Here is a 24,087-nt window from a genome sequence, read left to right on the forward strand (position 1 = left end):
GACTATGGGGGTGATATGTGGTTGAAGTGATCTGGGAGATACTTAATTCTTCCACAGTTTGGGGCAGTGGACTTTCTGACCACTACTTGGTGGTGGCCAGAATCGAGATCCAAGTATGATGGAGAAATAGAAGAAGGGAAGGACAGGAGGAAGGAGTAGTTGCAAGGAGAGTGGAAAGGTTACATGAGGATGAGAAAAAGGCAGAATATAAGAGAGAAGTGGAGGAATGACTGGGTAAATATGAATTGGAGCAGATGGGGGACGTGGAAGGTGTGTGCAAGATATTCACAGAAGAAATATGTGCAACATGTGATGTGGTGTGTGGGGTGAAGAGAAGATGGAAGGGGGTGCAAGGAACAGCATGGTGGAATGAAGAGGTGAGACAGGCTGTGGCACAAAAGAAGAAAGCATACAATGAATGGATGAGAAATAGGGGCGTGGAAGAAGTTGAGAGACGGAAGAGAGAGTTATATGTAGAAAGGAAGAGAAAGGGGAAAAGATTAATAAGAGAGAGTAAGAAGTGAGTGGATGAGGAATTTGGAAGGAATTTGAGAGTAAAGTGGAGGGAATGTAAGAAAATGTTCTGGAAAGAGGTGAAGAGAGTAAGACTGGGTGGCAGTGAAGTTAGTAGGGGAGTGAAAGATAAAAATGGTAGATTACCAGTGGAGAAGGGAGAAAAAGTGAGCAGATGGAGAGAACACTTTAAGGAATTGTTGAACATAGAGAATGGAAGTAATGCGAGAATAAGTGGCTGGGGAATGGCTGGGAGAAGGAGGGAGGTGAGAAGACAGGAAGAAATCAGTAGGATAGAAGTTGTGGAAGCAATGAAGAAACTCAAACTGGGGAAAGCCCCAGGAATTGATGGAGTGTGTGGTGAAATGCTGAAGCATGGGGGAGAGATAGCACTAGAATGGATGTGGATGATGTGCAGATTAGCTTGGGAGGAAGGTAGAGTCCCGGAGGATTGGAAGTCAGGTATAATTATTCCCTTGTACTAAGGAAAAGGGGAAAAAGAAGTGTGTGGTAATCACAGGGGCATTTGTCTTCTACGTGTAATAGGAAAAGTGTATGGTAGGATACTTATTGACAGAGTTAGGGAAATAACAGAGGAATTGGTTGGAGAAGAACAGGGAGGCTTTAGGAGGGGAAAAGGTTGTGTAAATCAGATATTCATTCTTAGATCTTTAGTGGAAAAGTTTCTAGAGAAGGGAAAAGCACATGACAGGGTGGATAGACAAGGATTGTGGAAAGTATTAAGAATATATGGAGTAGATGGGAAGTTGTTGAATGCTGTGAAGAGTATGTATGATGGAGCTAAGGCTGCAGTGCATGTGGATGGTGAACTGAGTGAATTTTTCTTTTTGAAGGTTGGGTTGAAACAGGGATGTGTCATGTCTCCATGGCTGTTCAATCTGTACATGGATGGGGTAATAAAAGAGATACAAGGTAGGACAGTGGATGTTGGTGTGGCCCTAGTGAGAGAGGGTAGTGTTTGGAAACTCCCTGTACTGTTGTTTGCACATGATACTGTGTTGTTAAGTGAAGACGAAGGGGAGCTGCAGGGCTTGGTGGATGAGTTTGGGAGAGTGTGTAAGAAACGGAATCTAAAGGTGAATATAGGGAAGAGTAAAGTGATGGTCTTTGAGAGAAAGGAAGTCAGTAAATGTACAGTGAGGTTGGATGGTGAGGAAATGGAAAATGTGAGTATGTTTAAGTACTTGAGGAGTGTAATGAGTAAGGATGGAAGTTTGGAGGATGAAGTGCTTGAAAGGGTACAACAAGGAAGAAAGGTTGCTGGTTCCTTGAAAGCAGTGATAAGAAACAGGGAAGTGAGCATGGAAGTGAAAAAGTTACTACATGAGAGTATTGTGATACCAACTCTAACGTATGGAAGTGAAGCTTGGACGTTGTTGGAAGGAAACAAGTCAAGAGTGAAAGCAGTGGAAATTAGTTATTTAAGAGGAGCCTGTGGAGTCACATGGAGTGACAGGCTGACAAATGAGGACATAAAGAAGCATTGTGGTGTGGATGTGGATGTGATAGGCAGCGTTGGAAAGAAGACACTGAGGTGGTTTGGCCATGTGGAGAGGACGGAGAGTGAGAGACTGGCAAGAAGAGTGTATGTGAGTGAGGTGGAGGCCGATGATGAGATGGAGGGGGGGAGAGGGAGGGGGAGGCCGATGATGAGATGAAGGGATGGAGTGGAGAGGTATATGAGAAAGGGGGAAGTGAGTTGGGAGCAGGGCAGTGAAATGGTGGGGGACAGGGTGACGTGGAGGCGATTTGTTTGTGGCCACCCTGTACGGGTTTAAGGCATCTGGCAATAGATAGATAGATAGACTGTTTGAATAGCTTGGAAGTGAAGCTGCTACCTTGGTCTGTCTGTACTTTCTTTGGGAGACCAAAGCGAGTAAAAAAAAAATTAGCATCTCCCGTATCACTGCCTTAACTGTGGGGTGTCTAAAAGGGATGGCCTCAACATATCAAGTGGACATGTCAATGAACGTTAGGATGTATAGGTGACCTGACAGGGTTTTTGGCAGAGGGCCAACAATATCAATGTGAACTCTAGTAAAGGGTGCCTCGAACATTAGCAAAGGTACTAAAGGAGCAGCAGAGATCGGCTTCTTGTTTTTACTTACTAGCTGGCAGGTATGGCAATAACGGGAGACATCACTTTGTATCCCAGGCCAATATAAATGTCGCCACACTCGAGAGAGTGTTTTCCTCACTTCCAGATGTCCTGCCAATGTGGAATCATGGGCTAATGAGAGGATTTGCTAACAATATGCCTTCAGTACCATCACCTGATGTACATTCTCCCATTCCTGATCATGCGCCACTTGAGGAGAACACCATCTTCTCATCAAGATCCCATTGTTGGTGACATAATAACTTGATAATTCCTTGTCACATTTTCCCACTTCCTACAACTTCAAGGATAGGTGCTAACTCAGGTTCGGCTCACTGTAGCTCAGCTAACTGCAAGCTCGAATCTATTACAACGGTATCGTGTTCTGCGCCAAGGAGTCCTGCAAGAAAGGCATCTGCTAAACCAACATTCTCTCCACTACTTTCAGTGCCTATTTCTACATTACTGTCATCCCCACTGATGATTCGACTCTGGTCATCAGGGTTCACATGGCCAGTCTCCATAGCTATCACAGACCTAGTTACAGTGCATGAAGGGAACACAGTATCACAATCAGGCACTAATTCTGGTGCCATATCATAACTTGGAAGGTACGTGGACAAGCAGGAAATAACACTCACCTGTCCTACAGCTAAATCGTTACCCATAAGAAATGTGACCCCCTTCATTGGAAGTTGTTCAACTATTCCCACACGGACTGTTCTACTAACTAGGGGAAACTTTAACTTCACCTCCACAAGAGGGGCGCTAATACAGTACTGGCATCAATTCCTCGAAGGACCACATATTCGGTAGAGACTGACTCTGGCACTAGTTCTTTCAACACTAGAGACTGGGAAGCTCCTGTATCTCTCAGAATGGTTACCACTTTTTCCTCGGTGCCCAACACAAAGACTATGCCTTTTGACAAGAAGGGGGCATATCCATCAGAGGAGTCACTTTGCTTACTACATTTGGGAGGAGGACATTCCAAGCAACTACTGCTACTACTATTATTTGTTTCGTTTTTAAAGGCTCCAACATGCTTGCATGTGTCAGCCTTGGTCACCTAATGGCGGCTCTCCACGCTGCACGATCCATTGCAGCCTCCCTGTTCAGTCCCTTAACCCTAAGGTCACACTTAATGACCTCGTCCCATGTCTTTCTCGGTCTACCCCTCATAACCCCACCCTCAATATTAACACTTCTCACCTTCCTCACCCAATTATCATCCCCCATCCTCTCCACATGTCCAAACCACCTCAATCTACCTCTCCTCATCACAACACCAATACACTCCAGTCCCATCCTACCTCTCAACTCTTCCATTGTAAACCCAGCACCTCCAGGCCTTGGACACAGGGACGCACTGCACAACCACCTAATCATTGTCATTTCTGTACGTCTGAGCCGGCGAATGTCTTCCTCCTTCACTGCCCAGGTCTCACTGCCATACAGCATTACATTCCTAACACATGCTGCATACAAAGACCCCTTAGCACGTAGGGAGAGCCCTCTCAATGTCAGGAGAGGCAAGAGCTCCCTGAACTTCTTCCAACCACTTCTCACCCTAGCCACAGAGCTAGCTCCAGCCCCACCTCCAGCACGCACACAACATGTCTCCCAAATAACAAAACTCTTCCACACACTCAAGAGATTCACCAGCAAGTTCAATCCTTTCACGTCTGACAATCTCCACCTGCTCACCCCGGCACGCCGTACACATAAAATCAGCATTATCTCACAGTCTACCTCTGATACCACTACATCTCTTATGCACCCATTTATCACACACACCGCACAAGATGGAATTACTTCCCACGCCCTTGTGGCAAACTGCACATGGCCACTCTCCCTCGTCTTTGACAGTACCGCCACCAACCCTAGATATCATCACTTTTGTTTTATCTGCATTTACCCTTAAACCCTTTTGCCCCATACCATCTCTCCACTTCCTAAACCTTTCCTCCGCCTCCCTTTCATTCTCTGCAATCAACACCAAATCATCAGCATACAACAACTCCCACGGGAGTCCGTTTCTAAAGTCACGTGAAAGGGCTTCAAGTACCATGATAAACAACATGGGACTCAAGACTGACCCCTGATGCACACCAACATTCACGGAAAACTCATCACTCAAATCTCCATTCACTCTCACCTGAGTGTGAGCACCCACATACATGGCCATAACCACCCTAACCAGCCACTCCTCCAAGCCAAGCTTTCTCATTGCCCACTTCACCACCTCTCTAGGGACTCTGTCAAAGGCCTTTTCCAAATCAACAAAAACAAAATAAAGATCCCTTCTCCTACCAATATATTTTTCCTGAAGCTGTCGAACAATGAATATGGCATCAGTGGTCCCCTTACCTGGCATAAACCCAAACTGCATCTCATCAATATTCACTCTTTCTCTAATCATACCTTCTAAAACTGTCTCCATTACCTTCATTATCTGATCTAAAAGCTTTATACCTCTATAATTTCCTCTTTCCAGGGCATCACCCTTCCCTTTATACACATTTACAATTACACTCTTCAGCCAATCATCTGGGACAACACACTCATAAATAATCCTATTTATCAGGTCAGTGACTAAACTCACCCCTATATCGCCTGAGGCCCTCAACATTTCGGCAGTCAACCCAGACACACCTGCTGCCTTCCCCACCCTCAACCTGCCTATTGCCTCACTCACAGTAGCAGTATCAATCAAAGGCCAAGGGCCAGACACTGGATCTGCTGGCTCCAAACCTTCCCTGTCCCAGTCAAACTCCTCATTCAACAACCGGTTATAATGCTCTCTCCATGCATCTTTAATATCCTCACTGTTCACCACTACCCTTCCCTCATCATTCTTCACACACTGCTCACCTATGATAACCCGATTATCCCTCTTCACCTGACCTGCCACCCTAAATATATTTTTCCTTTCCCCATGATTTAGGTTATCAAGTAATTGTCTCTGTGACTCAGACTTTGCCCTGTATACCTCTCTCCTAGCCCTACGCTTGGCAGCCAAATATTCCTCTTTGCTACCACCCTTCTTCCATTCCCGGAAAAGCCTTCTTTTCTCAATTGCAGCTTCTACACCCTCATCCCACCACCAAGTTACTTTATGTCTTGGTGGTCCTCTTGTCCAGCCGCATGTTACATCAGTAACTCTCAAGAAATTGTTCTTGAGGGCTCTGTACTGTTCATTAACGCCTCTGTCTACAGCTCCCTGTTCAGCCACCACTCTCCTCAACTCGCTATAGAAGGCATCCCTTACTACTTGGTTTTTCAGCTTCCATATTTTCCTCCTAGGTACATAAGTCCTCTTTTTCATCACTTGTTCTTTAAGCACCATATCACAAATCAATAGTTTGTGCTGCTGCACACACTCCTCACTTCCTATAACTTTAACATCCCTCACTAACCTCCTATCGGCCCTCCTAACCAGAAAATAATCTATCTGACTGCTATTTCCCCCAGACTCATACGTAATTAACCTACTGTCTCTTTTCCTAAAATATGTGTTGCACACAATCATGTCCGTTGCCTCCCCAAACTCGAGTATCCTTTCCCCTTCTGCATTCCTTAGACCATATACACATCCCCCATGCACTCCTTCATAACCTTGTGCTGCTTCACCTACATGACCATTTAAGTCCCCTCCCAAAATCACTATCTCATCATCCCGCATACCACCCACTACACGTATTAAATCATCCCAAAATCTATCTTTCTCTGATTCATCCAATCCTGCCTGTGGAGCATATGCCGATATAATCACAGCTATCTTTCTTCCCAACAGAATTTTCACTACCAATATCCTATCGCTTACTCTCAAAACATTCATAACATATTCCACCCATTTCTCCGCAACCATCACACCAACACCTCCATATCCGTCTGTCCCCCCCTGCCAAAACAACTTATAGCAACAGTCCTTCCCAACAATCTTTCTGGCTGATCCACCCCTGTACCGGACTTCCTGCAAACATGCCACATCCACCCACCTCCTACTGAATGCCTCAACAACTTCCCCTGCTCTTCCCCTCAAACTTCCCACATTCCATGAACCTACCCTCATCCCCATGGGTGATTTACTGTCCTCAGGCTTGCTTTGAAACCTTTTTTGTTTTGTCATCTTCAGTATTAATAAATGGGGACAGACACAGCACAGGTCTCACTCACTGCACAATCCCAGGTCCAGGCAATGGATCTGGGACCCCTAGCCCACCAGCTTACCAGTGGCTGTGGTAGTGGCCTCGGGGCACCCTGCCAGGACAGCTGCAGGGACACCCTCCAAGCGCGTCTTGGCACTGCAACTATCCCGCCATTATACACCCACTGATAGGGCAGCCTCCTGGGGCACTACTCCCAGGTTCGGGCCCCTCTCTATTGGGCGGAAGCGGCAGCTTGGGAACCGCAATGCCCTGTACCCTCTAGCACAGGCCCGAGCCCCATCTCGCCCTGGACCCATGATCTATGCCGGTGGAACCCCCGTCACGCCTCCCCCAAGAAGTCCGCCACTAAGTAGCGGGGGCAAAGTTTTCTGGCCACATGCCCTTGCTGGCGCCAACCCCTGTAACGTAGTGGGATACGTTGTGTGAAATGTAAAGTGCATGTGGTGTAGTGCATAGATAATTAGAAGAAATGTTTGGGAGAGTATGCTGGTCTACTCTCCATGTTACTGTCACACTGAAAAGGTCAGCAAAGGGGGATGGTTAGATAGCTAGTGAAACAGGAGCTCCAGCTCTCCCTATCACCAGCATTCCCATTCCCCTCGGGAGTACTACCCTGTTCGGCCCGTGCTACGGCCTCCTCAAAGTTAAATGACACTTCCATCATGTCACTCATAGCAGCATGACACACAGGTTTAGCTGGAGCCTCAGCACCTACAAGCTCTTTGCTAGTCTCCTCAGTTACTTCAGCTACGTTACACGTTACAATGGGAGGTTGTTTCCTCAATGTGACAATGTGGGTCTTCAAGTTTACACAGCCCACTGGCTTAACTTTGGGTCTTTCCCATGCTTCTTCCAATACAACGCTTCCAAGCGGCCTAACCTGCAATAACTGCACACTTGGACACTTCTCGCTGACCCTCTTGCAATGTTATTTCCCAAGGACTTATCCAGCCTACTAAATGTGGCATTAGGAGACTTAACACTTGCATCCTTTTCTGTTGCCTTTAACTTACAAGAAGAGGAGTTGACAAATGTGGATCTATCTACTCTCCGATCTCTTACAAAATTCTGTGCCTCATGACTATGCTTGTGTAGCAAAGAGAAATTATATGCAGTGACTGCCGCTTCAAAAAGAGTGCAAATGTCCTGCTCTATCAACTGGGTAGTGACATCTCTCTCAATCTATCTATCTATCTATAGCCCGACGCCCTAATCCCGCAAAGGGTGGCCGCAGACAAAACGCCTCCAAGTCACTGTCACCCACCATTTGACTCCCCTCCCCCCAACTCAACCCCCCCTCCCTCATATACCTCTCAACTCCATCCCTCCACCTCATCCTCGGTATACCCCTCCCTCTCCCTCCCTCCACCTCACCCACATACACCCTCTTAGTCAGTCTTTCACTCTCCATCCTCTCCACATGTCCAAACCACCTCAGTGTATTTCTCCTAATCTTTTCAACCACATCCACATCTACCCCACAACGTTCCTTCACTTCTTCATTCGTCAACCTGTCCCTCCATGTCACTCCACATGCTCCTCTCAAGTAACTCAATTCCACTGCTCTCACTCTTGACTTGTTCCCCTCTTGCAAGGTCCATGCCTCGCTTCCATACGTCAGGGTAGGGATCACAATACCATCATGCAGAGACTTCTTAACTTCCATACTCACCTCCCTATTTCTCATCACTGCTTTCAGTGTGTTGGCATCTCTCTCAATGCTGTTAAAAAATTGTCCTATAATCTTCATTTCCTTATGGGCTGAGAAATTATCTATGTTCTTGGCATGCAGCCAACTACCAAGCAAATCTGTGATAGTACAGGCATGCTCCACATGATTCTGATCTCTAGTTTTAGGGGTGGTCCTGAATGCAGTAGGCCTCTGGGACTAATTCACTGATTCTCAAGATTCAGTTCTTTACTTCCTCATAATTCGAGCACAGTTCTAAAGACAGCCCAGCAAATGCCTCCTGGGCTTTACCAGTCAGTACACTCTGCAGCAATAATACCCAAATTTTTTTTAGCCACCCGAGACTTCCCACTGTCTCCTCAAACATCATAAAATGTTTAGTGACATCGTGTTCGTTAAACTTGGGAATCAACTTGATGTTGTAGTGCACATCAAAACTTACTTTAGTAGGTAGTCTGGACGAGCTTTCAACCTTTCTTAATCTTAGCTCATACTCCATCTCCTGTTGCCTAAATTGAGTTTTTAATTTTAGCTCGTGTAACTGTATTTGGGCTAACTCCAAGGAAACACTGTTATGGGAATCAGGACTAGTACTGTGACTATTATTCAGTTGTTCAGGGCCAGTGGATTCGTCGTGAGTGTCTACGGCTGAATTTTCATGACTAGGGGACATATCCCTGGAATGTTCATTATCTCTAAGCACTGTTTGCAGCACAAGATGCAAGAGTTCTAGTTTTTTACATGAGGGGAATGAGGCACATTTAAATGCTGGGTAAGAAGCCTGAGCTCATGTTTGCTCAACTTAGAAACTGATGAAGGGGAAAGGTTAGAATCTAGGAATGCCTTTGCATCGGTGACGCTGGATAGAGCCATTGTTACGGATTATGGAGGAGTAGCTGGGATTTCCACAGCAGGTGAACAGATATGTATGTACCTTGTATTTCTGCTAACTCTCTATCTGGGGAGAGATCGCAAGGCAAAAAGGACACACCGCTATACAATACCCCGCTATGAGATACCCCGGATTAGCAATGGGGGTAGAAATACCACCCTACCCCGCCTATAGCAGGCCTACCCCCGGTTTTGCGATGGGTCCTGTGAGGTATCATTCGGGGGTGATCGGCTAAAAGTTTGGATCGCCACCGTGAGCCATCGTATCATTATCTCATTACCATCACCTCACCTCACTAGCTTTCCTCCACCCTCCAGGAGACAGGCTTTGAGGAGGATGAGTGAGTGCTAGGTAGCACCATGTCCCCTAGCCTTGGGGGAGATAGAAAAAGATGACGACCAGGACCAGACATGGACTTAAAAGAAGTAAGTGATGAGAGCTGTTTGATAGTTTCTGACCAATTTTTTATGATTTTCAGATTTTATTTGTTGGTTGTGGTGAGTTATTAACAAGTTTTAAGCTTAGGTTACCTTCTTTTAAAGTTGTTAGGCCAATAAGATTGGCTATTCGCTTGTTTCTGGACTCATTTGGGTGGGTTTAGAACTTGGCTGGGGAGGAACCCCAAGGCTCAAAAATGCATCCCTATACTTTACATGTTAACTTTACCCTGCTATGTGATACCTTGCCAAGCAATGGGTTTTTTCTTAACGCATCCCATCATAATACCAGGGTAGCCCTGTATCTTGATTCACCCAATACATGAGTCAACTGAGTAGCACATGTATCCTTGTGAGGTCATCAATTCTGTCACATGCACAAGGTAGGGTGGACTCAAAACAATCACACAATATGGGGGTGGAAGCAAAAGGCACAATAGTTGGTTTTTGTACAAAAATATATTCTTAATCTACCTTAAACATGAGAGCAAAAAGGGGGACAACAGGTTCAAAATGCAAATTATCAAAGGGAAGTGTGCAACACAGTGAGTTAATAAAAAGGAAGGAGGATTACATGAACGAATCTGACTGAACACAGGACGCCTCAACACATGAATAACTAGAAGCCTAGAGCTAAGATAGAACTCCAGACACCTTTAGGGCACTAATATACTCACAGTTGCATATCAAGGATGAAGGCAGGACGGAACTTCTTAACTGAGGTCGGACAGTGATTACAGGTAAGGGTGGAAGTCATGTGGGGGCTACTTGTAGTGCGGACCTTAAGGATGAGTTAAGTGTATACAAGACTGTAGTAAATGGGTGTGTAAAAGAGTGTCACCATGATGTGACTGTGTGTGTGTGTGTGTGTGTGTGTGTGTGTGTGTGTGTGTGTGTGTGTGTGTGGTGGGAAGAGAGTGTGTGTGAGAAAAGTCTGCTCTCTGCACCTTTTTATTGAGTCCAGTCTCACCCAAGCAACATGAATAGGAGGAGTTCCCTGGTGGCACCAGCATTGGCGACTGGTGGAGTCCAGGGATTAGGGAGGAGCTAGGCGCTGGACCATGCCCTTTTTCCACCATGAAGGTCCTAGACCACGGCATTTCCGATCAAAGGGGGACAAGGAGTTCGGGTCAGGCCCCAGGAGAGAACAGGTGTTCAGAACAAGGTCAAGATAGCTGTCAGATGCGGCTTAAGTGGGATAGTCTGGGAATGCCTTACTTCCATAATGACAGCTTGGTAGGGTTAATCCTGGGGCCATCACTCTGCCTCTCCTTGCTTTATTCTCTCTGTCTCTGTGTCTCTTCCATTCTCCACTCAGGATGGGTGTTCTGCTTCTGTTACACCATGTAACTCCACATGCTCCTCTCAAAACTCATTTTCACTGCTCTCACTCTTGACTTGTGTCCTTCTAATGAGGTTTAAGCTTCACTTCCATACATTAGAGTTGGTACCACAATTTTATCATGCAGCGACTTTTTATTTCCAAGCTCACTTCCCTATTTTTCATCATTGCTTTCAAGGAACCAACAATCTACAAGTACTTAAAACTGCAACTTCTTTTCAGTACAGTATACCTAAGTCTAGCAGGTGCAGTACTGTATTGCAAATAGCGTGAAAAGCAGTTGATAATAATGTAGCCAGAGTCTACTCTGGTAAATGGCCACACCCACCTATAACACAACATTTTAAATCCGAGTTTTGACCACTGCACAACAGTTTATGCACTCAAAGATGTTTGTGAGTTGGAAGCAGGGCAGTGAAATGGCAGGGGACAGGGCGACATGGAGGCGATTTGTTTGTGGCCACCCTGTACGGGATTGAGGCGTCTGGCAATAGACAGATAGATAGACAGAAATATATCTGACCTTGTCCTTCTCTGCATCCATCTGAGTGGCAGCAGACTGGAGAGCCGAGTTCTGTGCTATGAGTGATGCTGACTGACTTTGTAATGTTGTGTTCTCCACCTGTAGCCTCGCATTGTCACCCTGAAGTCGGGCATTATGTTGTGACATTACAGTGTTTTGGTTGGACAGTGATGTCACCTGAAAAATTAGTGATTAAATCATAACAGCTTTACAAATAGCACAGCAGTTACACATCAAAGTCATATGCAAATTAACATCTCTAATACTGTTGTTATTCAGCCACGTCAAATACAAGAAAAGGCAACATCAACCAAGTCTTCATATCAACATAACTGTATGAGTGGCTTCAACATGAAATTATGGTTACAAGTTCTGTATTCATATCATCTAAGCATAATACACTGCTAAAATAACAAGTATTATCTTATACATCTACACCATTGAGGATGAAAAAGAAGTTGTGTGAGGAAAGGGATAACAGTACAAGTAAAAGGAATGGAAGAATGATATGGGGAGAATCAACATTGGTGGGGAATCCAAAAGTGTTTTGGTGGACTGGTAGGGCTGTAGTACATTGTGTGGACATAGAAAACTGTAAAATGGCACGCACATCTGAAACCACAGATTGGAAAGGGTCATGAGCATACTTCAGCATGCAGCAAACCAAGTGTAGGAAAAAAAAAAAAAAAAAAAAAAACTTACTGCACAGCCAAACACCCATTTTTCCTCCAACCGGCAGTCACAAAGGCAAGTCACAAGGTGTCTTACTAGAGAAGTCAAACACCTGCTTGCCCTCTTCACAGCTTATCCTTTACAAGAGTAGGTGCATCCAAGGTGTTTCTTGAATGAGTTGAGCTAAGTCCAAGGAACGTTTGGCTACTTAAGCTGATAGGCTAACTCATCCTGATTGTGCAAAATTTGTTTTTTCACTTCCAACTGACTTTTCAGAACCTTAAGGAAGGAGATCAACCTCCACAATGCTGATGTACACAAGTAGCCTACAGCTGAGATGTTGCCTACAGCTGAAGTGCTGAATCCACCTGACACAACTACAGGTACTAGTTAAGGAGAGAGGTAATGTAAATTCATTGTATTTATTCTGCCTAAAGTTTCATAAACACTCATGAGGAGCAAGAGGCAAGTTGAAACCATATAAGTTACCAACTTATAATTATGTTCAACACCCTGGGCATTACTTGACTCTTAAATCATGGATTTCATACATTTGGGAGAGGTGAGCTGTGGGACAACTAGTAAGATGCTTTCATGACCAACTGATCAAGGAAATATGCATCTTTTGATGTGGGAAAAAAAAAAAAAAATAGTAACTTTCAGCCAACTGTCTAGCATCTTAAGAAAGGATGCCAGTGCTGAAGGAATGGGCAAACCCTTCCCAGATTCTTCCTATTATCCCCAGTGTCATGGGATTTGTGTTTGGCAATGACTGCCCAACTGGGGATGTTGTCACTGTGCACAGCTTGAGGGATGCTCTCCATGCTCTTGCTCTGAAAATGTAAATCCTCCTCCACATGCTGTACTTTCTCAAGCATTCAGTCAGCAGAATAACACATTGATATAGCATATAAAAGAGTACTGGGAGATGAAATAACAATACAAGGCTATGTGATTTCATGCAAGCCCTAGAAAAGTTCCCCCTTATTTTTACAGTAGGTGGGGATGCTCACCATCCACTCACTCGATGTAGTGCTGCTTTGGGGGTCTACCTTTTCTTGTCTTCCTTCCTTCCCTTTCTGTATTTCTTTCCTTCATCCATTCCTCTTCCTTCTGCCTACAGGTGACTTTACACTCCCTCTTCTGTCTTTCTTTCTTTCATTCTTTCCTCTTCCTTCTGACTATGGGTGACTCTACACTGAGTGACAAGCCAAATGGTTTCCTGTACACCAGGAAATCATTTACTACACTGGGAGGTAACTTTATAACCAAATTAGGACATCTAGTGGTTTAATGGGTAATTAAGGAGCTCCAACCAGACTGAGCCTGTGTAGGTTTATATTTAAGGGGTGTTTGGGGTTTATTACTCATGTAATGCCACTCAGGGATAAGTGAGGCTGTTCACTCTCATCTTGGATGTCAGGACCAATGTGCCTAGCCCTGGGTCCCTATGCTCCTCATGGTGCAATATAGGATTGGATAATGGATGGACGGATGGATGAACCATCATTACTGAACAAAAACTGCCGGCCTGGTTGAATGGTCACATCATACGGCAATGTTGCAATGCAGCACCACGTAACTTCTCACTTTATGATACACTCCAAAATAAACCAGTATCTGCTCCATGGCAAGACTGACAAATAAATCCCAAGGAACACATTTCAACCAGAGCAACTTTAATGGTAAATGACTGCACTTTGTTTTGTGAAATTGGACCATAATCTATGTGTCAGCCACTCTCACTAGTCACTTTAGTTAGGTTCCCAGGACCATGGGTGACATCTTGTTTTCAGCCCTCATATTACAAAGAATGCTCCCTCCCTGGTAGTTACTGTGAGGTTGAGGCAGATTTAAAATGTTCTTGAGGCAGATTTAAAATGTTCTGACTTGGCAAGAGGCATGAGAAGATCAGTGGCTCATTATGACAGGTGGTATTGAACTGTCTTTTTGTATCCAGTTCTGTATATCATTATGGAAAACTGGATGGGGAAGCATTTCTTTTTTTCTGACAAGTGATCGATGGAGAAGGTGAAGATATGAGTGAGAGTGGCCAGGACAAAGGTAATCTAACCTTGGTGACTGCTGTGAAAAGTAACCACTGTGGGGTACAATCTGCCACCATCAGTGAGTTGAAATTTTAATTGTGAAGGTAGGCCACTAACCACTGTAATGATCTTTTTTTTTTTCCCTTCATCACAAGATGCCAGGAATATGAAAGCAATATGAGCTTATTTTATTCTTGCTAATATTATTATTTGAGAAAACTCTCCAACAACATCCATTTTTACAGGTTCTATTCTCATGGTCCCTCCTCCCAGTATAAGTCCAGCTTATCCCTCCCATTTCTCTGTCTTCCACACCCATTTCTTTACTTCCCTATCACTTTCATTCTTGGAGGTTATTCTGGTATGAACCCTCACTGCAATCAATCCTTCAAAATTAATTTTCACAGGGTATACTTTCTTGCCCTAGCCCCACTGCCCATTAACATTCCAACCCACTCCACACTTTCCTTTGTTAACCATGTCCATTCCTTTATCTCCTACCCTCTTGATGGTTTCATGGCACGATACAAATGGTTGATAAATGTACTTGTTACAGGCAGCAATGGATTTGACAAGAAAAACCTCCTGAACAACAAAGTGAATGTCTGAGAAGACACATCCATACTGAAATAGTATGTTAAAGGGTCTGCTGACATGCTCCAGTGCAAATTGGTTTAAGAGGACATGGGTGGGAATATGTGGTTAAATGACAATGTAGAAGAGAACAGGTTGACAATGACTGAAGTACACTGTATTACAATATAAGTAAATATGACAATATTGTCTGTTAATGGGTAGATGGTACTGTGATTCAACCAAAGCAATGCACCTCACCTGGGACTGAAGTGCACACACCTGCTCCCGATAACTGGCTGTTTGGGATTTAAGCTCAGAAACTTCATTTTCCAAGCTCACTTTCTGCAAAGAATGAAGTAAACACTCAGGTTATTAAGGCAAAACAATGACAAAACATAAAAAGCCACATTAGTATAGGTAGTGATACAACAAAAAGCCAAGGAAATATCTCACAAATATATTTTTAAGTGGACAGTTTATCTAAAATTCCACATATCTGTACAGTACCTGTTTAACTATGGTAATCAAGTTGTACAGAAACACAATTATCTTAAATATTTATCTTTACTTCCAAATACACAGCTGTGTGATTAGAAAAAAATGCCTTAAATATCCAAACGAGGAATACAAATCTTGAAGCACATTTCAGACTCCTACTTATGATTACAGAAGGTAGCAAGGGGAGTTGGGGAGAAAAAATTGTGCCCAAATCTTCCCTGCACACTGTGAAGATAACAACAAGGAAGAAAATGATGTGGGCACAGAATCCCAGTGCTCTCTCAACAGTTACCTAGCAAAGGTGCAGGATGCCACAGACCTAAGTTCTATGCCTCCCTTAGGGCCCAGGCCCAGAAATGCTTGGTGGACTCCTGAGGCTCTCTGGCATATTATAGTGGGCAAGTGCAGGTCATTAAGAAGAAGGTTAAATGTGATAGTTCTGTAAAAGACAATGATGAGGTGAGAGACAGTGAAGAGGATGAATGCAAAATCATGACATGAATGTCAGGTATCAACACTCATGGATAGAGTAAAGATGAAGGAGGCTGCTAACAAATGATGAAAAGCAAAGAAGAAGAATGACTGTGATTAAATACACACAAAGTAATGGACAGCAAAGCGACTGTTAACATGACTGGATTTGGAGGTGTACAGAGAAGGAATGCAGTGCCAGGGAACGTGACACTCGCAGAGGTGAAGAACGCTGTGTAGTGGCTGAAAAATGAGAATGCAGCTGGGGTCGATGAGGTGTATGCAGAGATGATTTAGTGTCATGGACAGAGTGGAATGAAGTGCTTGTTGGATATATTCAAGAGGGCATGGATGAGTGAAACTGTGCAAGAAGAGTGGAAAATGGCAGTGACTGTACCCCTGTATAAAAATAAAGGTAAGCAAAGTGAGTGTAGGAATTAGCGTGACATAAGTCTACTGAGAATGGTAGGGAAGAATTATTATAAAGTAAAAGAGAGGTCAGAAGTCCAAGTGAGCGACAAACAGGATGGCTTTAGAGGTGGCAGAGGATGTGTGGATCAAATATCCGCAATAAGAGAGATAGTGAAGGCACGTGAGATGGACTATAAGATGTTTATGGCATTTATGGATCTGGAAAATGAATAAGACAAAGTAGACAGAAAAGGACTGTGGAAGGTTTTACGCATGTACAGATTAGATGGTAAGCCGCTAAGTGTTGTCAAGAGTGTTTATGATGGTAGTGACGAATCTGTAAGGGTAAATGAGCATCTAAGTGACTGGTTCACAATCAATGTGGGCGTGTGACAAGGTTGTGTAATGTCCCCATGGTTGTTCAACATACAATAAAGTTCTGTAATCCGAATGGCAGGGGACCGAGGGTCTTTCAGACTACTTTTTTTTTTAAATCCAGACTATTGGGAGAGACCCCTGTAAACATTAGAAATGAGTACTCTAACAATCACTAATTTCTGCCTGGGGGTGCGCCCTTCCTACCCCTATATACCCAGGGAAGAGAGGAGGAGAGGACAAAATGAGCTCCACATGCCTCTACCCCAGCCCCCAACCCTCCCCCACACCCCTATCCAACCAACCTCCCTCATTTCCCTACCCAACCAGCCCCCACCCATCATTTTTAACTGGCAGTTACATCTCAAGCTGATTTCATGCTTAACGCTCTTGGTTCCACTATTAATACAAACACAGAACACTATTATATGTAAAATGTTTATAATAAAAGTATCAACACACTGCAGCAAGAAATTAATGCATTATGATGTTGACAGTAAAGCAAAAATTTTATCAATGGCCACCTCAGGACTCATGTGTTGGATGCACTGCTCTGCACACACACACACACACACACACACACACACACACACACACACACACACACACACCGAAACAAACACAGACACACTCAAACACGAAGACAGAAGAAGCACACATGCAAGTGCATGAAGCACCTAACACATGAAGCCTGGGATGGCCATTGTTAGCATGAAGCACCCAACACACGAAGCCTGGGATGGCCATTGTTAGCATGAAGCACCCAACACACGAAGCCTGGGATGGCCATTGTTAGCATGAAGCACCCAACACACGAAGCCTGGGATGGCCATTGTTAATGTTTTTGTTTCACTGTCAACATTATAATGCATTAATTTCTTGCTGCAGCATGTTCACAGTTATATTATATACTTTTACATATCCTAGTGTTTTATGTTTGTGTATTAGTAATATGACTATGAGTGTAAAGTATGGGGTTAGCTTGAGATGTAACTGCCAGTTATGAATGACGAGGGGGGGGTTGGGTTGAGTAGGGGTATGGGAAACGGTTGGAAGCTGGAGTAGAGGCAGGTGGAGTTCGTTTTTTCCCCCCCTCCCATCTTTCTTGGGTATATAGGGGGTAGGAAGGGGATACCCCTGAGCAGAAATTAGTGATCGTGAGTGTACATGATCATTAAATAAACACTTAAAATGAAATGGGTTATTGTTTTACTGACAGGAAATGCACAAATTTTTTTTTCTTTTTTTATGCAAGGAAGAATGAACCAAGGGCCAGGAGCCCTCAAACTGTTCCCTCCAAGAAAGAAAAACAATACAAAAGAGAGCCAAATTCAAGATCCGTTAATTTCGAGATGCCTGGGCACACTGCATTTGAAAGACTGCAGATCATAGGAAGTAGGAAATACTGACAGAGGGAGACAGTTCCAGAGTTGACCTGTTGCATGAATGAAGGACTAGAAGTAACGGTTAACTCTGCATTAGTGAGCTGGACAGAAAAGGGATGAGAGTTTGTTGCTAGATGGGTGCTACGTGCCTGTCTTAGAGGTGGAGGGATGCAAGCAGACAGTTCAGAGTAGCAGTGATCATTGAAGTGGTGATAGAAAAGAGATGAATGGTTGCAGGCAGGTACATCCAAGTCCAAGAGCAAGTCCAGGCCAGATAAATCCTTAGATAAAGCCCAGAAAAATATGAAAAAAGCCCAGAATATTTTGAAAAATTTTGCCTTGCAAAATTCAGAGTACAGTATTGGGATTTTTGGATTATTGGTCGTCAGATTGGAGGACCTTTACTGTATATATGGATGGGGTGATAAGAGAAGTAAAAACATGAGTAATGAAGAGAAGGATGGCACTGGTAATGAATGGTGATGGATGGAATATCCCAAATTTATTGTATGCTGATGATGGGTGTTACTTGCAAATACCCGACATAGGAGCTTGGCAGACTAGTGCGCGCTTTGTAGATGTCTATGAGCACCATGCTCTGAGAGTAAATGCTGAAAAGAGTACAGTGATGGTTCCTGAGAGTGAAGGTGACTCCCAGTGTGATGTTGCAGTGAATGGAGAGTGCCTGGAATTGGTGAGAGAGGTCAAATATCTGAGTACAGATAGAAAAGAGAGGAAAATGTGCAAAAGGAGTGGAAAGCAGAGTGACACAAGGAAGAAATGTAGCTGGTGCTCTGAAAGTCTTGATAAAAAACAGAGGCTTGAGTGCTACAGTTGCATGATGCCTACATGAAGGAGTGTTAGTGTCAACTTTAACATATGGATATGAGACTATAGTGTAGCATGAAAATGAAAAGCCAAGAGTTAAAGCAATGGAGATGGGACTGCTAAGGAATGTATGTGGAGTACAGAGAGTGGATAGAATACGGAATAATGTGATTTGTGAAAGATACATAGTGAGGAAATCTGTGGACACCAGGGTCGAAGAGAGTGTAATGAGATGGTTTGGTCACATGGAGAGGATGGATGACAATACAGCAATGAAAAAGGTATATCTGCATGAATCTGAAGGAGGGAGGAGGTGAGGTAGGCCAAGAAGAAGGTGGAGGAATATGGTGGATGTGTGTGTGAGGAAGAGAGGTATGGAAGTTGATGAGGCTACGGGACTGACAAGAGACCGAGCTGGCCGGATGAATTTTGTGCAGAGAAGCACATAACTAGGGATTTGGCACCCCTTTCTAATGTGACAGCATTCGGACTGACTCTATCAGATAGGTATATGTAAAGCTACAGAACGTGATGAAATTTTTTAGCCTATCTGATGGAGCCAGGATTCAGTGGGCTTGAATGATGAGCGAATGGAAGCGTGGCCCATTGAACTGGGCAAACTTAGGCTGTCTGGACACTGCTACTTCTCAACTTGCTGTAGGGTGGGAAAGGAGGTCCGAATGATGATGATGATGATGATGATGATAATACATATGCCAAGTTTAAGCTTCTGATAAGAAACTGGTTTTTATTATTGTACAGTATATAAATTTTGTGATAAGAGATGTGTGAGACAGAAGGATTTATATATGTACCAGTATGTACACTACTGGAGCAACTAGGTTGTACATGCCTAACAAGGCCACGTAGCACTACTATACACAGTCAAACCAAGTTTTAAGTCCTTAAGGGCAACTGGTCTGCATAGTCAAGGAACACCATTTTCTGCACTGAACACTCTCCCCCACCTGATGTTTGATGCACGGGTATAGGTAAGTAAGGTTTTTGGAGTGTAGGGTAAGAACTGCATGTGCAAACTGTGTCAGAATGGCTGTGTGCTTCTGAGAGGGGGCCTGTATATGTCATCAAGTGAATGTCTACAGGGTGTGTTAAATGTGAGAACACATAAATGAAAATACTATACAGTACTACAGTACAGTCACCCCTTGCTTAAGGCAGCTGCCCAAATCTGGGCAGTTATCAATTAAATCAAAACCATGTTAATCAGGTAGTGAAAAACCAACATATAAGCCTACCTGTTACTGACCATTTGGCTAAAATCATACTTTCTTTTATATCTCCACCAAAATTACCCTAAACACTGCCCTTAAGGGCATATTTGAAGGAGATTAAAGTAGCTAATGCCTGAATGCAAAGACACCTGAACATTTCTCAACAGTCATATACTGAGTATACAACTATATCAGATCTGTTCTGGTTTTCTAACCTGCCACAACATACTGATAATTTTGATCTAATTCTCTTTTCAATTTCTCCTGCTTCCCATACTCTCCTCTGAACCTGTAACCTGCCTCATCTATCACTCTGTTTCATGATATGCTTTACCTCCTCTCCATTCCTGTAGAGGCTTTCTCTGAGCTTGGCTACTTCCCGAGATACATCCTCACTCAGGCTGGCATCCTCTTCCTGGTGCCGCTGTCGCAGACTCTCCAACTCACTCCTCACCTACACCAAGGGTTTATTTATATTCTTGATATGGATTAATTGCTTGGGTTACAAATACTACTGAAATTATTATTATTATTATTATTATCATTATCTCCACCAAGGAGGTTATGTTTTCACCCCTGTCCATTTGTTTGTTTTGGTTGGTTGGTTTGTGTGCAATATTACACAAAAACTACTGGACGGATTTCCATGAAACTTGCAGAAGAATGGGCCTTGGCCCAGAATTGACTTAATTAAATTTTGGTGTGGATCCGGATAAAGGTCCGGATCCACAAATTTTTCTTCATTTTCTTTAACATTGTGAGCCAGAGCGTTTTTCGACATTTTCGTAAATTTTTCAGTGAATATTGCAAGGATCTTCATGTAAAAAATCAGGCACATTTAGGATGTTGGTATCTATGAATGTGTACAGTTTGGCATGGGTGTTACAACTAATAAGGTTATGAGTCTGATTAGACTTGATTGAATTAAATGGAACAGCATGTTGGGCTTTGGTGGAGGTATGTGCTCTACTGAGTACCATTCTAGTTATTGTTATTATTATTATTATTATTATTATTATAACTGGGGGTGCTCACAATCCATTCACTTGATGTAGTGCTGCTCTCAGGTGCCTGCCCTTTCCTCTCATCCTTCCTTCTTTCCTTACTTCCTCTTCTGTCTATCTTTCTTTCATTCTTTCCTCTCCTTTGTGTCTACAATGACTACACTGAGTGACAACCAAATGGTTTCCTGTACACCATCTATTATGCTGGGCAGTAAACATTTAATCAAATTTTGGCACTGGGAGTTTAGCGGGTAATTAAGGCGCTATAATCGGATTGAGCCCATGCAGGTTTATATCCAAGGAGTGGCTGGGGTTTAATGCTCACGTAATGCCACTCAGGGATGAGTGAGGCTGGTCACTCTCATCTCAAATGTCAGGACAAACTTGCCTAGCCCTGGGGTCCTTCATTCCCCATGGGGCAACACTGGATTAGATGGTGAAAGAATCAATGAAAAATTATTATTATTACAGTATTATTATTATTATTATTATCATCATTATCATCATCACCATACGAGTACTCTAAAAATGAATTAGTATTACTAAATTTTTTATAACATTGGCTAATTATAAAATATATAATCTCTGCAATACTGTAATATGAACTACCAGCTGAGACTAATACTCTCTGAGAAAATGAATGGCAAGTGTTCAAATATAATGAATTACTATTAAGAATATGTAGTACTGTACATGACAGCTATTATGAATACTGTACTCTGCATTCTTCACAAGTAACTCTTTCTTTGGCTAATGCCTGGATTATGCATAAAATACATATACTCTGCATATACATACTGTATGTATACATACGTACATACATATAGATAGATAGATAGATAGATATATAGACAGATAGATGATGGGATAGATAGATAACTAGATAGATATATATATATATATATATATATATATATATATATATATATATATATATACATATACATATATATATATATATATATATATATATATACATATACAAACATATATATATATATATATATATATATATATATACACTCAATCCTTGTAAATCGTGGCAATTTGGGTCTGGACCACTGCCGTGATTTACAAATTCTGCAGTTTATAAATAATAACTCTTATGTGAAAAATGAATTTGGGTCTGGACTTCGGCCAACCACCCCCCACAGCACCCTACCTACACCTATCTAGGCACCATCAAACACAAACATACAAATTTAGGAATATTCAGTGCATGTATTTAATAGAAATAAGCGATGTTAAGGGATCTCACTTTAATCCAATGATGATATTGCTTAAGTGAATGGAGTGCAGTGGTGTTGGGAAGAACTTAGAACCTCTCAGCATGAGGTGGGGGTGCTCCCTCATGCTGTTCTCCCTTCTCCAGCTCCTCTGCCTCCCTCAGGAAGCCCTCAAAGTCTGCCTCAGAGATGACAGATGCTACGTCATCCACGTCCTCAGTGTGTGAAGGGCCAGGCTGTGGTTCAGGCTCAGCTTAGAGCGCTTGTCGGGAAGGTTCGGGAGGGGCCATGGAAGGTAGGAGGCGGGGGGGAAGGTGCACAAAAAAAGGCAGGTAGCTCTCGTACTCCACATCGATGGTCTGTAATGTGCAGACTGGTGGGAAGAACAACAACGTGGTGGCATTAGTATGCACACTTGTCACAAGGGATGCGTGGTGATTGGTTGTTGGGTCGCAATTATCAATTTGAATGCCGCGGTTTACGATTCTCCCCGAAAAGGCCCACTTGGGTGCCTAGGTCTGCAATTTTCGTGACTTAACAGTGATTTAAGGGTGCCGGCAGTCTGACAGCCACTTAGCCGTGATTTATGAATCCGTGATTATATGAACACGCGATTTACGAGGATTGACTGTATATAGATATAGATATATATATATATATATAAATATATATATATATATATTATATATATATATATATATATATATATATATATATATATATATATATATATATATATATATATATATATATATATATATATATTGGTGGTAAGTGGGGGCGCTCACCATCCACTCACTCAGTGTAGTGCTGCTCTCGGGTGTCTGCCCTGTCCTCTCCTTCATCCTTCTTTCCTTCCATTTCCTTCTATATTTCCTTCATTCTTACATCATCCTTCTGCCTACGGGTGACTTTACACTCCCTCTTCTGTCTTTCATTCCTTCATTCTTTCCTCTTCCTTCTGCCTATGGGTGACTCTACACTGAGTGACAAGCCAAATAGTTTCCTGTACACCAGGAAACTATTTACTATGCTGGGTGGTAACCATATGAACAAATTTTGGCGCCTGGTGGTTTAGTGGGTAATTATTGTGCTCCAATTGGATTGAGCCGATGAAGGTTTATATCCAAGGGGTGGTTGGGGTTTATTGCTCACGTAATGCCACTCAGGAATGAGTGAGGTTGATCACTCTCATCTTAAATGTCAGGACCAACTGCCTAGCCCCGGCCTCCTACGCTCCTCATGGGGCTACGTAGGATTGGATGATGGATGGATGGATGGATATATATATATATATATATATATATATATATATATATATATATATATACACACACACACACACACACACACACACACACACACACAGGCAGTCCCCAACTTTTGATAATAATTAGTTCTCAAAGGTCTTTCGTAAGTCGTTTTTTTTCGTAGGTCCATCTCTCATTCTTATACTGTACTCTCTCTCTCTCCAAACCAACCTTAATCCCATAATTACTAAGGACACAAAGTTCATTCCCTTTACCTCATCTCCTTTATACTCCATACCTACTTCTGTGCCATCCTCTCTCTCTCTCTCTCTCTCTCTCTCTCTCTCTCTCTCTCTCTCTCTCTCCTCTGCAACCCAACCCTAATTCCATAATTACCAAGGCCACAAAGTTCTTTCCCTCTGC

At 43.1% G+C, this 24,087-nt stretch overlaps 1 protein-coding gene across 1 annotated transcript in view; it reads right to left on the reverse strand.

The window, feature by feature from the left end:
* Window positions 1-24,087, reverse strand: part of Girdin (protein girdin) — an 818,609-nt gene that overhangs the window by 139,121 nt on the left and 655,401 nt on the right. Inside the window, exons 21-23 of the mRNA XM_080282575.1 lie at window positions 20,519-20,638; window positions 15,243-15,326; window positions 11,689-11,865 (exon numbers count right to left, since the gene is read on the reverse strand). Coding sequence (XP_080138701.1) covers window positions 11,689-11,865; window positions 15,243-15,326; window positions 20,519-20,638 — 381 coding nt within the window. The remainder of the gene's footprint in view (window positions 1-11,688; window positions 11,866-15,242; window positions 15,327-20,518; window positions 20,639-24,087) is intronic.

Source organism: Coenobita brevimanus, chromosome 94 (genome assembly GCF_032717465.1).
Source record: "Coenobita brevimanus isolate Jiangsu-jjx chromosome 94, ASM3271746v2, whole genome shotgun sequence".
Lineage (NCBI taxonomy): Eukaryota > Metazoa > Arthropoda > Malacostraca > Decapoda > Coenobitidae > Coenobita > Coenobita brevimanus.